The sequence below is a fragment of the Paroedura picta genome, chromosome 2 (assembly GCF_049243985.1).
Source record: "Paroedura picta isolate Pp20150507F chromosome 2, Ppicta_v3.0, whole genome shotgun sequence".
Taxonomy (NCBI): Eukaryota; Metazoa; Chordata; class Lepidosauria; order Squamata; family Gekkonidae; genus Paroedura; species Paroedura picta.
In genome coordinates, this window is record NC_135370.1 from 3,904,624 (window position 1) to 3,918,273 (window position 13,650).

Genomic DNA, 13,650 nt, shown 5'->3' on the forward strand with positions numbered 1-13,650 from the left:
AATAAGGTGAGATGTGTTGTCTAAATCCAGGCGCACCTGTGGCCCTGAGAGAAGGCGGGAAAGCTGACTCTGCCGACAGTGTCGGATTGTCCTTGGAAACTGTCCTCTAATAATCTCTCTTGCCTCCAAAAGGAAACTCCACTCTAACTGTCCCAGAATTCCTGCCAAGCAACAAGTCCACGTAATTGAGAGATGGTGGAGCAACACATCTCTTAGTGCATCACAGAGCCCTATGCAGGATCATTAATGTTGCCCTGTCAGGCTCTCAGAGAAGGAGGTGGCTGGATGGAGTCACTGATGCAGTCGGTGCAAACTTAAATGGACTTCGGGGAATGGTAGAGGACAGGAAGGCCTGGAGGATCAATGTCCATGGGGTCGCGATGGGTCGGACACGACTTCGCACCTTACAACAATTCAGGCTCTCAGCCCAAGCTGCTCTAAAGCAGCCACTTAGGAGCTGTTTTCGGGTTTCAGCCTCCCCCCCCCCCCCCGGGCAGCAGGCTGGTTGCATGTACAATGAGCTAGGCTAAAAAATGCCTAAGCTAAGAGCGAACTGCACTGGACATACTTCATTATATATATATATGTATGTGAGACAAGAGAAGCCTGTTTTTTTCTTGAATGCATTAATTCAAGCACACACAAAGAAATAGATTACATGATTTTTTGCCCTTTTGCTTGACGAAGGTCGACCTTTTTACCAATTAATGGCAATTCAACTATGCCAGGGGTAGTCAAACTGGCAGGGGCTCATGGGAATTGTAGTCCATGGACATCTGGAGGGCCGCAGTTTGACTACCCCTGTTGTAGATGCTGTGAGTCGCCCTGAGCCTATGGGGAAGGACGGTGTATAAATTCGATCGATAAAAAAAAAAATAAGAAGAAGAGAGTGTCTGGCCTTAGCAGGTTGCCTCACACTTGTGTAAATTTGTGCATTTATGTGAGGCATTAATTGAGCATGTTGATGCTCAGACATCATGTAGGTATGCGGCACTGCCGGGTCCGTTTTGCATTTTCTCCCAAATCTTCATATTCACCTCGCTGCACATTTGAAGTTCTGTCTCTCTGCCAAAAAATATAATCTCCCCAAGCTTCTCTTTAAAAAAAATCCCTTCATGCTCCTCCATCTGGAATCTGAACCCCTAATCCTGTTAGCGTGGGGTGTGTGCAGGAGCGATATAATTTGTGCGCAAAATCTAAATGGTCTACAGGGACTGGCGCAAGCATGCACACACGCTCACGCATCCAGACGCTTCTCCCAGCCTCTCCGCCTCCTCCTCCTCCTCCCCAGAAAATAGAAATTCTTTCTGCTTAACATGCTAAGAAACTCTTGACGACAAAAGCAGCACTAAAAATAAATCAGGTGAAGGGTCTTCGGGATCATAAACTGCCTCTGGGATGTGATGCTCCCCCCCTCCCACTGCAGCTGGCATGGTTCCCACATTCACTGGAACTAATGCAGCTTTTAAAACACACACACAAAAACCCCTGAGCTGACAAGGGAACATTTTAACATGAAGAGCAGCATAAGTTTGATTTACTGTGAAGCGGAGTGGGGATGAAGGGGGGAAGGGGGAGAGGATTAACCCGCACCTTCCACCCATGTCATTCTCTCTACTCCTTTGGTGTCTTAAAGCAAATTAATTACATAGGTCAGATTTCATTGATTCCCAATACCTTCTGCATGTATGCCTGCTGACTCCTGGCCTGCGAAGGAAGGAAGTGCTGTCTGCATGAGGTCAGGGGGGAATGTGCATATTGACAGGCCTTGCGGGGTAGCGATTAGAGTGTCAGACCGGGAAGACCTGGGTACAGATGCCCTTGGAGCTTGTCTGTCAGGCCCATGGGGGGATCCTGGGGGTGCAGTTGCAGGGGGAAATTCCTTTCCCTGGGTGACTAAATGAAGCAGCTGCTAACGGATCGAAGCATTCTGCTCCGACTTTACTCCCCTCCCCAAGAGTCATTAACCTATGGAATTCACTGCCGCAGAAAGCGGCAACTAAAAGCACAGAGAGCGTCAATATTATTGTTACGGTAAAATGGGGGGTTGATGCTGAAATAAAATATTTCAGAAGGTTATCCATAGACATATGGTTGAGGCCAATTTGACATCAATAAGGACCCCTCCCCCCCATCCCATTCCATCCTGAAATCTGGGCAGAGTCTGCACTTACTTTGCTTATTCCATTGTCAATCCTGTTGAATTTAGAATGATTTGAACTCAAGTCTTCCCCCCCCCCCCATTGAAACAGGAAAGTGTTCTGCACATGGTTAGGGAGGCTCAGAAGAGGGGGGGGAGGCAAATGGAGTCTATTTCTTTGTTTTCTTGAAGGGAGGAGAGGATCGAAGAAGGCAGAAAAAAATCCAAGATGGACAGAAGTTGAGAGAAATTAGGGGCTTCTCCTTTAAGGCAAGTTTGTCACATGACCACCTGTGGCCAATCATGGGTTTTCTACCACGGAGGAGAGCCCAAACTCAAAACAATGCGATTTTAAAATATATTGAGGTTTTAAAAACACTCTAAGATATCGCACAATAAAGGTAGGGTCACTCCGGATCAATCCTTCTTGCTGCAGAAGGAAAATTTAAATCGCCCCAAATCAAAATGGAAATCACATTCTGTGTAGAGGGCAGGGACTGAATCGACCTGGGATTGGAATAAAAGCTCCATGCAGTTTACACCCTGGACACAAAATCAGAAATATTCTAACCTGAATTGTCAGATCCGGGGCATTCAAGAAGGTTTTTACATTAAGAATTTTTAAAATTAATGCTGAATGTTTTATATTTGTATATTTTTTAATTAGCAGCCCCGAGCCTATTTCTAGGGAGGGGCAGCCAATAAACCTAAATAACAACAGCAACAATAATATGAATGTGGAGCAGAGGTCCATCCATGGCTCTTAGCCACAAGGTATAGATGCAACACTCCGCTTCGGGCAGTGATGCTCTGTCTTCTTGATTCTTGTGGGGGCCACATGGGGGGGGGGCTTCTGAAGTCCTGGCCCCACTGGCAGACCTCTTGACGGACCTTCAGTCTCGGCTATTGTATGACACCGAGAACGGGCCTGGATGGACCATTGGTCTGATCCTACATGGCTTCTTCAGTGTTCTTATATCTGGGCAGTATTCTTGGCACTTGGAGGCAACCATGGGAGGGCTTCTGGAGTTCTGGCCCTGCTGGTGGACGTCCTGATGGTACCTGGGTTTTGGCCCCTGTCTGACACAGAGTGTTGGATCAGATGGCCTGATCTGACATGCTGGTATTATGTTCTTTAGAGCAGAGGTCCATCAGTGGTTCCTAGCCACAAGGTATAGCTGAAACACTGGGGCGGTGATGCTTTGGATTCTTAGTCTTTGGGGCCAACAGTTGAAGAGCTTCTGGAGTTCTGGTCATGCTGGTGGATCTCCTAGGGTTTTTTTGGCTACTGTGTGACACAGAGTGTTGGATTGGATGGGCCGTTGGCCTGAACCAACTAGAGTTCTCTTATGTTCTTATATATGTAGAATTTCACTCTTGAGTAGATTTTCTCCTTCCACAGCTGCTTCGGACACCAAAGTACCCAACCCTAGTGGTGGCTGGAGATCTCCTGGGATCACACCTGATCTCTAGGTTACAGAAATTAGTTCATCTGGAGAAAGGTGGCCGTATGGTGTTATACCTCCTGAAGTCCCATCCCTCCCTTGCCCCACCCTGCTTAGGCTCTACTTCCTAAATCCCCAGATATTTCTCACCCTAGAGTTGACAACCCTAAAAAAGGCTCTCCTGTGGCTTGGTGTACCTCTTGTTTTGTCTGCCTGGCACCGTAGTAACTTGGGAATCATCAAGATCTTAGTAGGCGGCACTACCCGGTAGGTGGTCTGCATTTGACCTAAATCAAGGGAATCAGGATCTCTTGCTGCTCTTCACCTTTCCTCAGTTCCCCTGGAGCCAGAGTCTCATGTGCCCCGTTGACCAAGTAATGCAAACTTGGGAATGTGAGCTGCCTCTGCTGTCACCTTTGTGGGCTGGGTCTGCCAAAGAAAAGAGCCTGGGATCCATGAAGTGGCTATCAAGGAATATAGGTCAGCTGGAATGAAAGATCTCAGTTCTGGAGCAAGTTCAAAAGTTCTGGGCTTGCATGCTGACCACCAAAAACTACTTTCTAGAAATGCTGAACCTTACAGGTTTCCTTGAATTATGTCGCTTGCGGGTGCGGTTTGTGCTTTGAGAACAGAGTTGTCGTCCTCCAGGTGGTGACTGGAGACCCCCTGGGATTAAAACTGATTTCCAGGCAATAGAGATCAGCTCCCTTGGAGAAAACGGCTGCTTTGGAAGGTGGGCTCTGGGGTATTAGACCTTGCTGAGGCCCATTCCCTCCCCCAGTCCCTCTGCCCCCAGGCCCCACCCTCACAGCGTCCTGGAATTTCCAGACCCAGAGTTGGCCACCCTACTTGGGAAGCTGCCTTGCGTTCAGCTCTAATAAAAACTTTGGACCGTGCAGTGCACTGTCAGCAGAAGATCACATGTACAGATCTCCAAAGTCGGAAATGGAGCTTTGTGTTTTCCAGACATGCCTTCAGTCTTTCAGCCTGTCTAAAAGGAACTTGAAATGGTCCTGCTGTCCTGAACGGACTGAGCACTAAGTCTGAGAAGAACAAAATCTTTGCAGACTCTGAAACTTTGCTAGCCATCACTCCAGATTAGGAGCCGGCTCTGTGCTGGTTTAAGCAATTTTCTCTCTTGACTTGGCTGAGGCAGAGACAGAGTATAGGCAACTGGATGCTTTCTACCAGATGAAAGATCGTGTGGGCTGTTGGTGGTAATTGCTCTGTTGCATGCTGGTTCTTGGAGCCCGGCTGTGCATGACCAAATCCTTGTGTTTGCTGGGAAACAACATAAGGCCTTTGTGTCCCACGTGCAGTTTTGTGCCTCTCAGCTGCACCCCAGCTTTTTTCCATCAGTGACCAAAGCATGCAGGGAGCAAGCAGCTTTTGCCTGACATCTGCCTCACACAGTCATTGTGGTTTCCTGGAGCCACATAAGAAAGAGGGATTTTATCAAGGAAGCCTATAGAGCAGGGATCCCCAACCAGGGGATATTGCCTTCTCCTCTTACACTGGGATGTTGCAACCAGTTGATGGTGAGCCCAGGAGGGGGCTCTGGAGGCAGAGGTGGTTTGCCACGGCCTTCCTCTGCAGAGCCTGCCTTGCTGCTCTCCCTTCCAAGGGCCCGCCCTGCTTACCTTCCAGGACCTGAGAAGCTCAGGATCCCCCAAGTTGCCTTCCCTCACTTATGCCGTGTAGGGAGACGTCAAGTGAAATGGCCATCAAGCGGCAACCTCACAGGGGGATAAAGGCAAGAGATGAACGGAGGTAGGTGCCCTTGCCTGCCCCTGCAAAGCAACCTTGGAATTGCTGTGTGGTCTCCCATCCATGTCCTAACCAGGGCCAACCCTGCTTAGCTTCCAAGAGCTGACAAGATTGGGCTGGCCGGGGCCATCCAGCCTAGGGCAGAATTGAAATAGAGGGAGGAATTCCTGACTGCAGCCCAATGGTGTGATTATTTCTTTGTTTACCTATCTTACCCGTTGGCACAAATATCAGTATAGAAGAAGGCCACAAAATACTTACAAAAGGCAGTAGCATAACACTGTGACACCTCCCTTAATTTTTCATACGCGGCCTCAGTGCCCATGGTGTGTGCTGTCATTTTCTTTGTTTCATTCCCGGCTTCTGGTCAAACAGGCTGTGTTGGGTGGGGGAAGGTTGTTTTGTTTTTCTGCAGCAAAAGCTCCACAGGCACTCCTGGGCCTGGCCTATCACTTTCAGCTCTCTCATCTGTCGAAATTCTCATCTGGCTCTAGCCTTAGGTGGCAGGCAGATGGCTGATTCCTCTTAAAATTGAGTTTACACTGTAGCGTTCAACCCAGAACTGGTGGGAGGAAAATTAGAAGAGGTTACCAACAAACAGGGTGATCCAGATGTGAAAGAATACAGGGCCCTTACACCTTTGAACAGAGGAACGGGGGAGGGGGCACGAGTCAGAGCGTCTGATGGGCAAGTAGAAGGTCCCCCGGTTCAATTTCTGGCATACCCTGCCAAAATGTAGCAGGGGATGTGGCAGACAGGGACCCTGGAGAGCCACTGCTAGTTAGACAATACTGACCTTGATGGACCAAGGTGAATTTCTTTAGGTGAAGTATATCCTGCAGGTGTGGGAACATCTGCAGCTCTTCTTGACACATCTGTTTTGGAAATGGGGAAGCCCTCCTATCCTTTGTGTCAAGTCAGTCTTTCAGCGGACTGTGAAGCCCAGATCAGTCCCACAAGTCTTCAGCCTCAGCTACCCTCAATCTGCACCGGGCTCCCCGGACCCATTTCGCAGAGTGCAGGACAGGTGTTGGCTGCACCGAACAAGCAAACTGCGCGGCAGACTTGAACACGTCCTTGCGTCGGGAAGCATCCTCAGTGGCGTGAGCTCAACAAACGCATGTAAATTTTGATTGAGCCACAGGACCAAATTAGGAAACATGTCCGAAAGCGGGTCTCAGGGGTGGTATTTCGGGTCGTTGGTTTGTGGCCGAAGCACCGATAAGAGGATCAGAGAAGACTCGAAAGCTGTGTAGAATGTAAGAGAGGATATTGGTGCCCCTTAGAGCCCTTGGAAGAAACACCACAAGTAATTCAGTTTGGAGGACGTATTCTGTCTTACTGTGTCTGTGCAGAAGCAAAGGGGCTGTTATTGCTAGGGAAAGGGCAGAGTCTTGGCTAGGGTTGTGTGCGCCATTGTCCGAAGCGGCCGCTCCGGGCCGCCGCAGCCAGCACCTCACCGCGGGGGGGGGGGAGGGAGGGTGCGCAGCTGCGCACCCTCCCTCCCCCCCCCGCGGTGAGGTGCTGGCTGCGGCGGCCCGGAGCGGCCGCTTCGGACGCCACCGCGCCCAACCCTAGTCTTGGCTGCTGGTGCATTGGTCCCTGGCCTTTAAGATGACACCGTCTGCCTAGGAGTGCTTTGCTTGGATGTTTAAATTGCAAGTTGCCCACCCCCAATTCCTTCCATTTCGGGAGGAAAAGAAATCTTCAAGGCCGTGCCCATCTGTTTGGAGTTAGGCACACGATTAAGCACCTGGCTGAATCCCCCTGAACGTAATGAAGGAACGTAGCCTGCAGAGATGGAGCAGGTTAAGGTTGTTTGCACTTCTCTTTGAAATAAGAGTCTTCCCAGCAGTCACCCGAGGGCTGTCACTTAGCCTCAGCGTAAGGAGACAGTTTTTATTTTGGGGGAAAAAAACAAAAAGCTGCCGTTGTAAAACTTTCACCATCACGCCGTCCCTTTCTCTTAGAACAGCGTGAGTTTCTGAAATCGTTTGAAGCTTCAGCGTAAGAATCAGGCCACACTGTTTTTGCGCTAGCTAGGAGCCGAAGGAAGCCAGCTGGATTAGGCAGCGGTCGCCATATGGGACGAATCAGAGGAGAAGGTGGCCAAGGTGTGTGTGGGGGGAAGAGAAATAAATTTCAGAGGCACCTTCTTGGGTGTTTGGAGGAGGAAGAGCCTGGAGCAGAAGTGTAGAGAGCAGCGGAACAGGATCTAAAGAGGTCAGGATGATGGGCCAGGAGAGGGTTTCTTCTTGGTTCTTGGGTGACCCACTGAAGATCAGCTTTGTGGGTTGACACCAAGACACGGCCTTTTCCTCCCCCGGTGCTGAAATGCACACGCGTTCTCTGATAGTGACACACTTGAGGGGACGCTTCCAGCTGGGAAAAGGGTATTTGGTGACTTGCTGAGCCAGGGGAGAAGAGGGGAAAGGGGGAGGTCTGCAGGGATAAAGTAGGATATTAAAAACCCATCAGCCACGCTGTGTTTCTAAACGGTACCAGCGTGATCTATATTCTCTGGATTAGCATTTCTGTTTGGCTCTAAATCTGATCCAAATCCCAATTAGCCACACAGATTTGCAGGGAAAGGCTCCCTTCCTACCCTATCACTTAACGCCGCTCGACTTAAGGCAGGGGCCTGCCACTGTGTGCCACTTGCTCCGGCTGCGGCCCCGCTGTTATCGCAGGGAAGTCGCCGTCATGGGTTTTAGCGCTGAATTATTCTCTTGTCTGCTAATGCAGTCTCCATGCATCAACATGCTGGACTCCAAGAGAGACGCATTAACGAGCTCTCTCTGCAGGCTGTTTCAAGGAAACTTAATAATAAGTCTCCGAACTCCACGAAAGGAGTTTCTGAAGAGCATCTACCTATCCTGGGCCAAGGACCTACCCAGCTAGAGATCTGAAGGCATATCTTGTCCCTTCTCATTTTTCCAGGGGTAATGATATCTCTTTGTACCCCTTGCGGGCAACTTCCGTGATAACCACTCTACTCTGCCTTGGTGCCTGGCCAGAATCAACAGGGATACTTGGCAGGGCCTAAGCACTGTACATCTTGAGGGCACTTTCCCGGCTTAAGGGCTAAAGAGGGCCAGCCTCAAGGGCCCCTCAGAACTCTGCCTGCTACAGCCTCTGAGCGTCTCTCTTCCCCCACTCAGTGCTGGGGAGGTCTATCCCATTCATCAGGGGTAGTCAAACTGCGGCCCTCCAGATGTCCATGGACTACATTTCCCATGAGCCCCTGCCAGCATTTGCTGGCAGGGGCTCATGGGAATCGTAGTCCATGGACTTCTGGAGGGCTGCAGTTTGACTACCCCTGCCATACAGTCTTGCTGAACGTAAGTTCACAGAGAGGACACTGTGCTTGTGACCCATAGGCTCTGGCCAACTCTGTCTGCCCCCAAATAACGGCAGCTAATTGTTACAAACCCAGGAAACATCTGAGTTATGCCTTTAAGGGAAATGCTCTGGATGTTCAAGCAGCACCTCCTCCTGAACCCCAAGACCTTGGGATTAAGCAGCTTAACTTCTGCTGGAGAGTCAGCCATGAACCTCGATTCTCCCTGGGGGGAGGGAGCGGGGAAGGCTGAACGGGAACTCCTTGGGGGCTTCGGCACTTAGCGGAGCAGAGGATGGAGTGGGATTTTACTTCTTTACTTGGAATTGTTGTATTATGGCTGCCCCACAATGTGCTTGAGGCGGCTTAACAATAAAGCCAAACAATTCGGCGGCATCAATTAACATGACAGCCCTCAGCACACAAGCTCGCTGTTGGCAACAAATAGTACACAGGGAGGATCTAAAGCAGCGGTCCCCAACCCCCGGGCCGGGGACTGGTACCGGTCCGTAGATCAGTGGGTACCGGGCTGCAGCTTCTCGTCCTCCTCCCCGGCGGCTGCCTCGGGGGCTGCCCTGCCACTCTGCCACCAGTTCACCTTTGGTGCTCTCTGGCAGCCGCCATGGCTGGGGCTCCCCCTCGGCGTGGCACTGAGCAGCTGCTGCTGGAAGCGCCCCCCAGTGGGCAGTGGGAAGTCAGGGGTGCCGGTGGGAAAGCAAGTGGAGCAGGGGCTCAGGTGGCAGTGGTGAGGTCCCTCGGCAAAAGACTCCCCCCCCCCCCCCAGGCCTCAGTCAAATTGTCAAGTGTTGACCGGTCCCCGGTGATAAAAAGGTTGGGGGACCACTGATCTAAAGTACTCAGCTCTGTGCTGGTCCAAGTAGGGGTATCTTCGACTGCTACTGAAAGGCAGCCAGGGAGGGGTGGTGGCAGCGTGTGGCCCCCCAACAAGGACATTCTCGAGGGTGGGCGCCATTGACATAGATGGCTGTCTTTCTAACACAGAAGGGTCATAGAGGAGAATGTGCCATTTCTATCTCAGTTTGGCCCTGGCAACATAGTAAGAGAGGTGTTCACTGGCTTGAAACACATGAAGCATCGATCATGAGGACTCTAAAATCTGGCACGCCAAGAAAGCAGCAGCCAATGCCCCCCCTTGAGTACTAACTCATGGTGACCCCAGGAAGCTCAACCTGGTGGGGTTTTCAAGCAGAAGTGATTTGACTTTGCCTTCCTTTGCAGCGTCTTCCGTGGTTGTCTCCCATCCAAGGGCCAACTCCGCTTCGTTTCCAAGGTCTGATGAGATCAGGCTGGCCTGGACTATTAGGGCTGCTGCACAAAGCATGTCTCTTTCTTTACACGGGAAGTGCCGGGGTGGACCCTACCACTGTTCTCCCACTCCAGTGAGCAAATTTTGAAGCCTTCTCCCAATTTGTGGCCCTTCCTTTGGGACCACTTAAATTGGAGTTGAACTTTTTAGGCTGGTGGAAGGCTCCTTGGAAGATGGCTGGATCCTCCTTCAACATCTTGAACACCCCAGAACGGTGTTGTCTCGCTGTTTTCTTCCCTGAACTTCTTTTGGTCCTGTCCTCATGTTCCACCCTGTTACATCAAAGACAAAGACAGAAACAAAATTTGCTGACATTCTACCAGGCGATTAAAATAATGGAAGGAAGAAGGGGGAGGGAGGAATGTAAGGTCCATATGGTAATTATTGATTATGGCCATCTGGTGAGACAGCAGTTTGTTTGAATAATACTGCAGCATACGTTGCACTAAAGGAAGGTCTTTAAAAGTGTTTTCTATCTGGGGTGTGTGTAGAAAGGAGTGATCGGCTGGCTTCTCTTTGGAGAAATGGCCTACTTGCAGGGAGGAAACCACAACACTTCAGCAACGGGATACGAACAAGCTGCGATGAATCTGCATCAGTGCCGTTGACAAAAGGGAATAATCATTACTACGCCCACGTTGTAAATATTGAAAGGGGAGGACGGATGCGTCAAGTCATTAGTTCAGCCCGCCCCGCTAGTTTCTGCTGGTCTGCTCTGTTTCAGGCAGATGAGATCTAGTGGGGTGGGGTTTGGGTTTATTATTTATTTATTTTAGGAGTGTTTGGAACATCTTGTTCTCCCAGGAATTGTGCCAAGAGTGTTTCAGACTTGTCCATCCCACCTCAGAAGCGCTTTCAGCCTAATTGATTGTGCTTGAGATTGTATGTCAATTGTTGTCATAACTGGAGAGGACAGGGTGGGAGAGCCGTTGGTTGTGTTTAGTGGCTGCCAAATGACAAGGAGCAACGCACACCCGATCCTGTATCATTAACAGCAGCCCGATGGGAAGAAATCAATTGGAAGAGCGACGTCACTTTTTCAAATATGTGGACGCTGCTGGTGGCCGAGGCAGGGGGTCCGGCCTGATCCCTTCCCCTCCGTCATTATGCGCTGCCACTCGGATGGACGGGGGCCTTTTTGTGCTTAGATCCCTCTTTGTGTCTTCTCGGTTCACTTCCTTCTTGTTTTTGTTAGGAACGGGGACAGCTGGACTGCTGGGGTCGCCAGGAGGCTGCTGTGACTTTGTGCGCACACGGGGCTGAATTCATGTCCTCTCTCCCTCTCCAGGTGTTCCAGGCGAACACGGATGCTTCGGAAGTGGTCCTCAACAAACTCCACGCGCCCGTGCTGACTCGGTTTGTACGGATCCGTCCCCAGCTCTGGCACAGCGGGGTCGCCCTCCGACTGGAGCTTTACGGCTGCCGCATCACAGGTGGGCGTTCTTTGTGTGCCCCGTCGAGATGTTCCTGCATCTAACCCATCTTGGTTGCCCTCCTCTGAATTCACCCAATTTGTCTTCCTTTTCCTTGGAGTGCGATACCCGGAACTGGAACGGATATTCCGCATGAAGTATGACTATTACAAAACAGGGGAGAAGGAATAGTTACTTTTCGGAGACAATGGCTCCACTAACGTGGTTTAAGGTTGCATTAGGCATGGAGTTGGCTTGTCAATGCAGAAACGTATTTATTTATTTAAAAACCAATAGGCTGCATTTTCAACCAAATAGGGTCCCCAAACCAACAAACATCCAGCTGTTAAAGCATTTGAAGTGTTAAAACGTCATCCCAGCTGCTGCCTCATTTAGCAGCGGACACGGAGTACTGCTGATGGTGGTGTGCTCAGCTGATGTCATAACTTTATAGAATGACAGGTTTGGGGGGGCACCAGATGCCATCTAGTCTAGGCACATAGCCCGCCCACTACATACAGCTTCACTGAGGCTGTTTCTTTGTCCCATAGTAGAGAAGAATCCTAGGGTTGCAAGGGGCCATGTAGGTCAGCTACTGAGACTCAAAACAGGAAATCCAAATGAAAGCATTCCCTTATGAGCAGCTCTGCTTTCTCTGCTTAGACTCCTCCAGGCAGGTAGTGTGGGCCCACTCTCCCTTCTGTGCTGGGTTCCTTTGTTGAACTGCTCTTACTGTCAGGAAGTTTTCTCTTAATCTCTGGCTAAAATCTACCCTCCAGGAACTTAATCCCATTAGATGTGCTCTTGGCCTATGGAGTGGCGGAGACATGTGACAGCCGCCAGGTATTGAAAGAGTGCTCCCGTCTCCTCTCGGTCTAGTGTTCTTCAGGCTATACTTACCCAGTTCATTACGCCTCTCTTACGCCGGCCCTTCCAGAGTCCGTCTTTGTTCCCCTCCTCTGAATTCACCCAATTTGTCTTCCTTTTTCTTCACGTGTGATGCCCAGAACTGGAATATTCCGCATGAGGTCTGACTGTCGCAGAACAGAGTGGAAGGAATCGTTACTTTGAGGATACAATGATGCGGTTAACGTGCCTTAAGGTTGCGTTGGGCTTTCTTGAAGCTTGTGATCAACTGCTTCCTTTGTACCTGTCCTGCTCCCAACTAGGCAGGTGCGCTTCGGCTGGTTCAGCGGCCAAAGCGCACCAAAGCACACTGAAACGCATTGAAGCACACAAGCCTACTCCCATCTGTGCCACCTTGTCCCGGCCTATTCGGAGCCCTTCTTGGGTCTATTCCAGGCTCTGTCAACTAGGGGTCTGTGAAACCCTGCAGGTTCTTGATGGCCCTGGATGAGTTTCCCAAATGGGCGCGGAGTTAATTATTTTTTAAAGATATTTTTAAAATTTGTTAAAAATGTACCAAGTGAGATGAGCCTATGTGGTCATGTCAACCTGCCCCCCTCTCAGAATGGCCAATGATGGGCTTGGGGGGGGGGGGCGCAGCCCCAGTTGGGCATGTCCACAGCTCTGATTCCCAACCCTACTCTGCACCATCATGCCACTTGTGGGGTTTCTTGAAGCCTGAAGAATGTTTCAAAGGTTTCTCAACCCTTAATATGGTTCTCTGGACCTAGAAATCCAGCTGTCTGTACCTAAATGTAGAACTTTGTATAATAGTTGAAGGAGCTGGGAAGTCAGCAGTTCAAAACTCCCTTTAGTTATGAGGTCTCCAGGCACGCTACAGTTCTCTTAGCTGGTGCTCTGTCTCGCCCTGGTACAAGTGCCTTCCCCAAACAGAAGAGACCTCTGGGTTCTGGTGAAAGATACCCATGCCCACCCCCATTCTTGGATCCTGCTCTCAGCCTTAAAGCCACCCCCCCCCCCGTAATATGGAGCATAATTGTTCTTAGCTACCTTATAAGCTGCTGTAAGATTTATGGGGACAACATATTGGCACATTTCAAACGTAAGCTGCAAGCTAAATGCTACCTCTTATTAGAACTAGCCAGTGGGGGAATTATTATTGGACACATTGTTATACTGTAGAGGAGGGCCGTATGTGCTATCCTGAGCCCTTTGGAGGAAGCAGACGCCACTGAGTCACAGCCAGCTCATGGCCCCCCACAGGGCATTTTGGGCAGAGAGCAGCTTTCCCCCATGGAGCAACTCTGACACTCTCCGGGGTGGTCTGACCATGGCTACCCTTCCGTCGCTTC

The 13,650-nt window shown here is 50.3% G+C and overlaps 1 protein-coding gene across 4 annotated transcripts in view; it reads left to right on the forward strand.

The window, feature by feature from the left end:
• The window catches only part of NRP2 (neuropilin 2), a 258,365-nt gene that overhangs the window by 109,205 nt on the left and 135,510 nt on the right, over window positions 1–13,650 (forward strand). For all 4 annotated transcript variants that reach the window (XM_077319234.1, XM_077319235.1, XM_077319233.1 and 1 more), the window contains exon 8: window positions 11,308–11,452. In XM_077319234.1, the coding sequence (XP_077175349.1) occupies window positions 11,308–11,452 (145 nt within the window). The remainder of the gene's footprint in view (window positions 1–11,307; window positions 11,453–13,650) is intronic.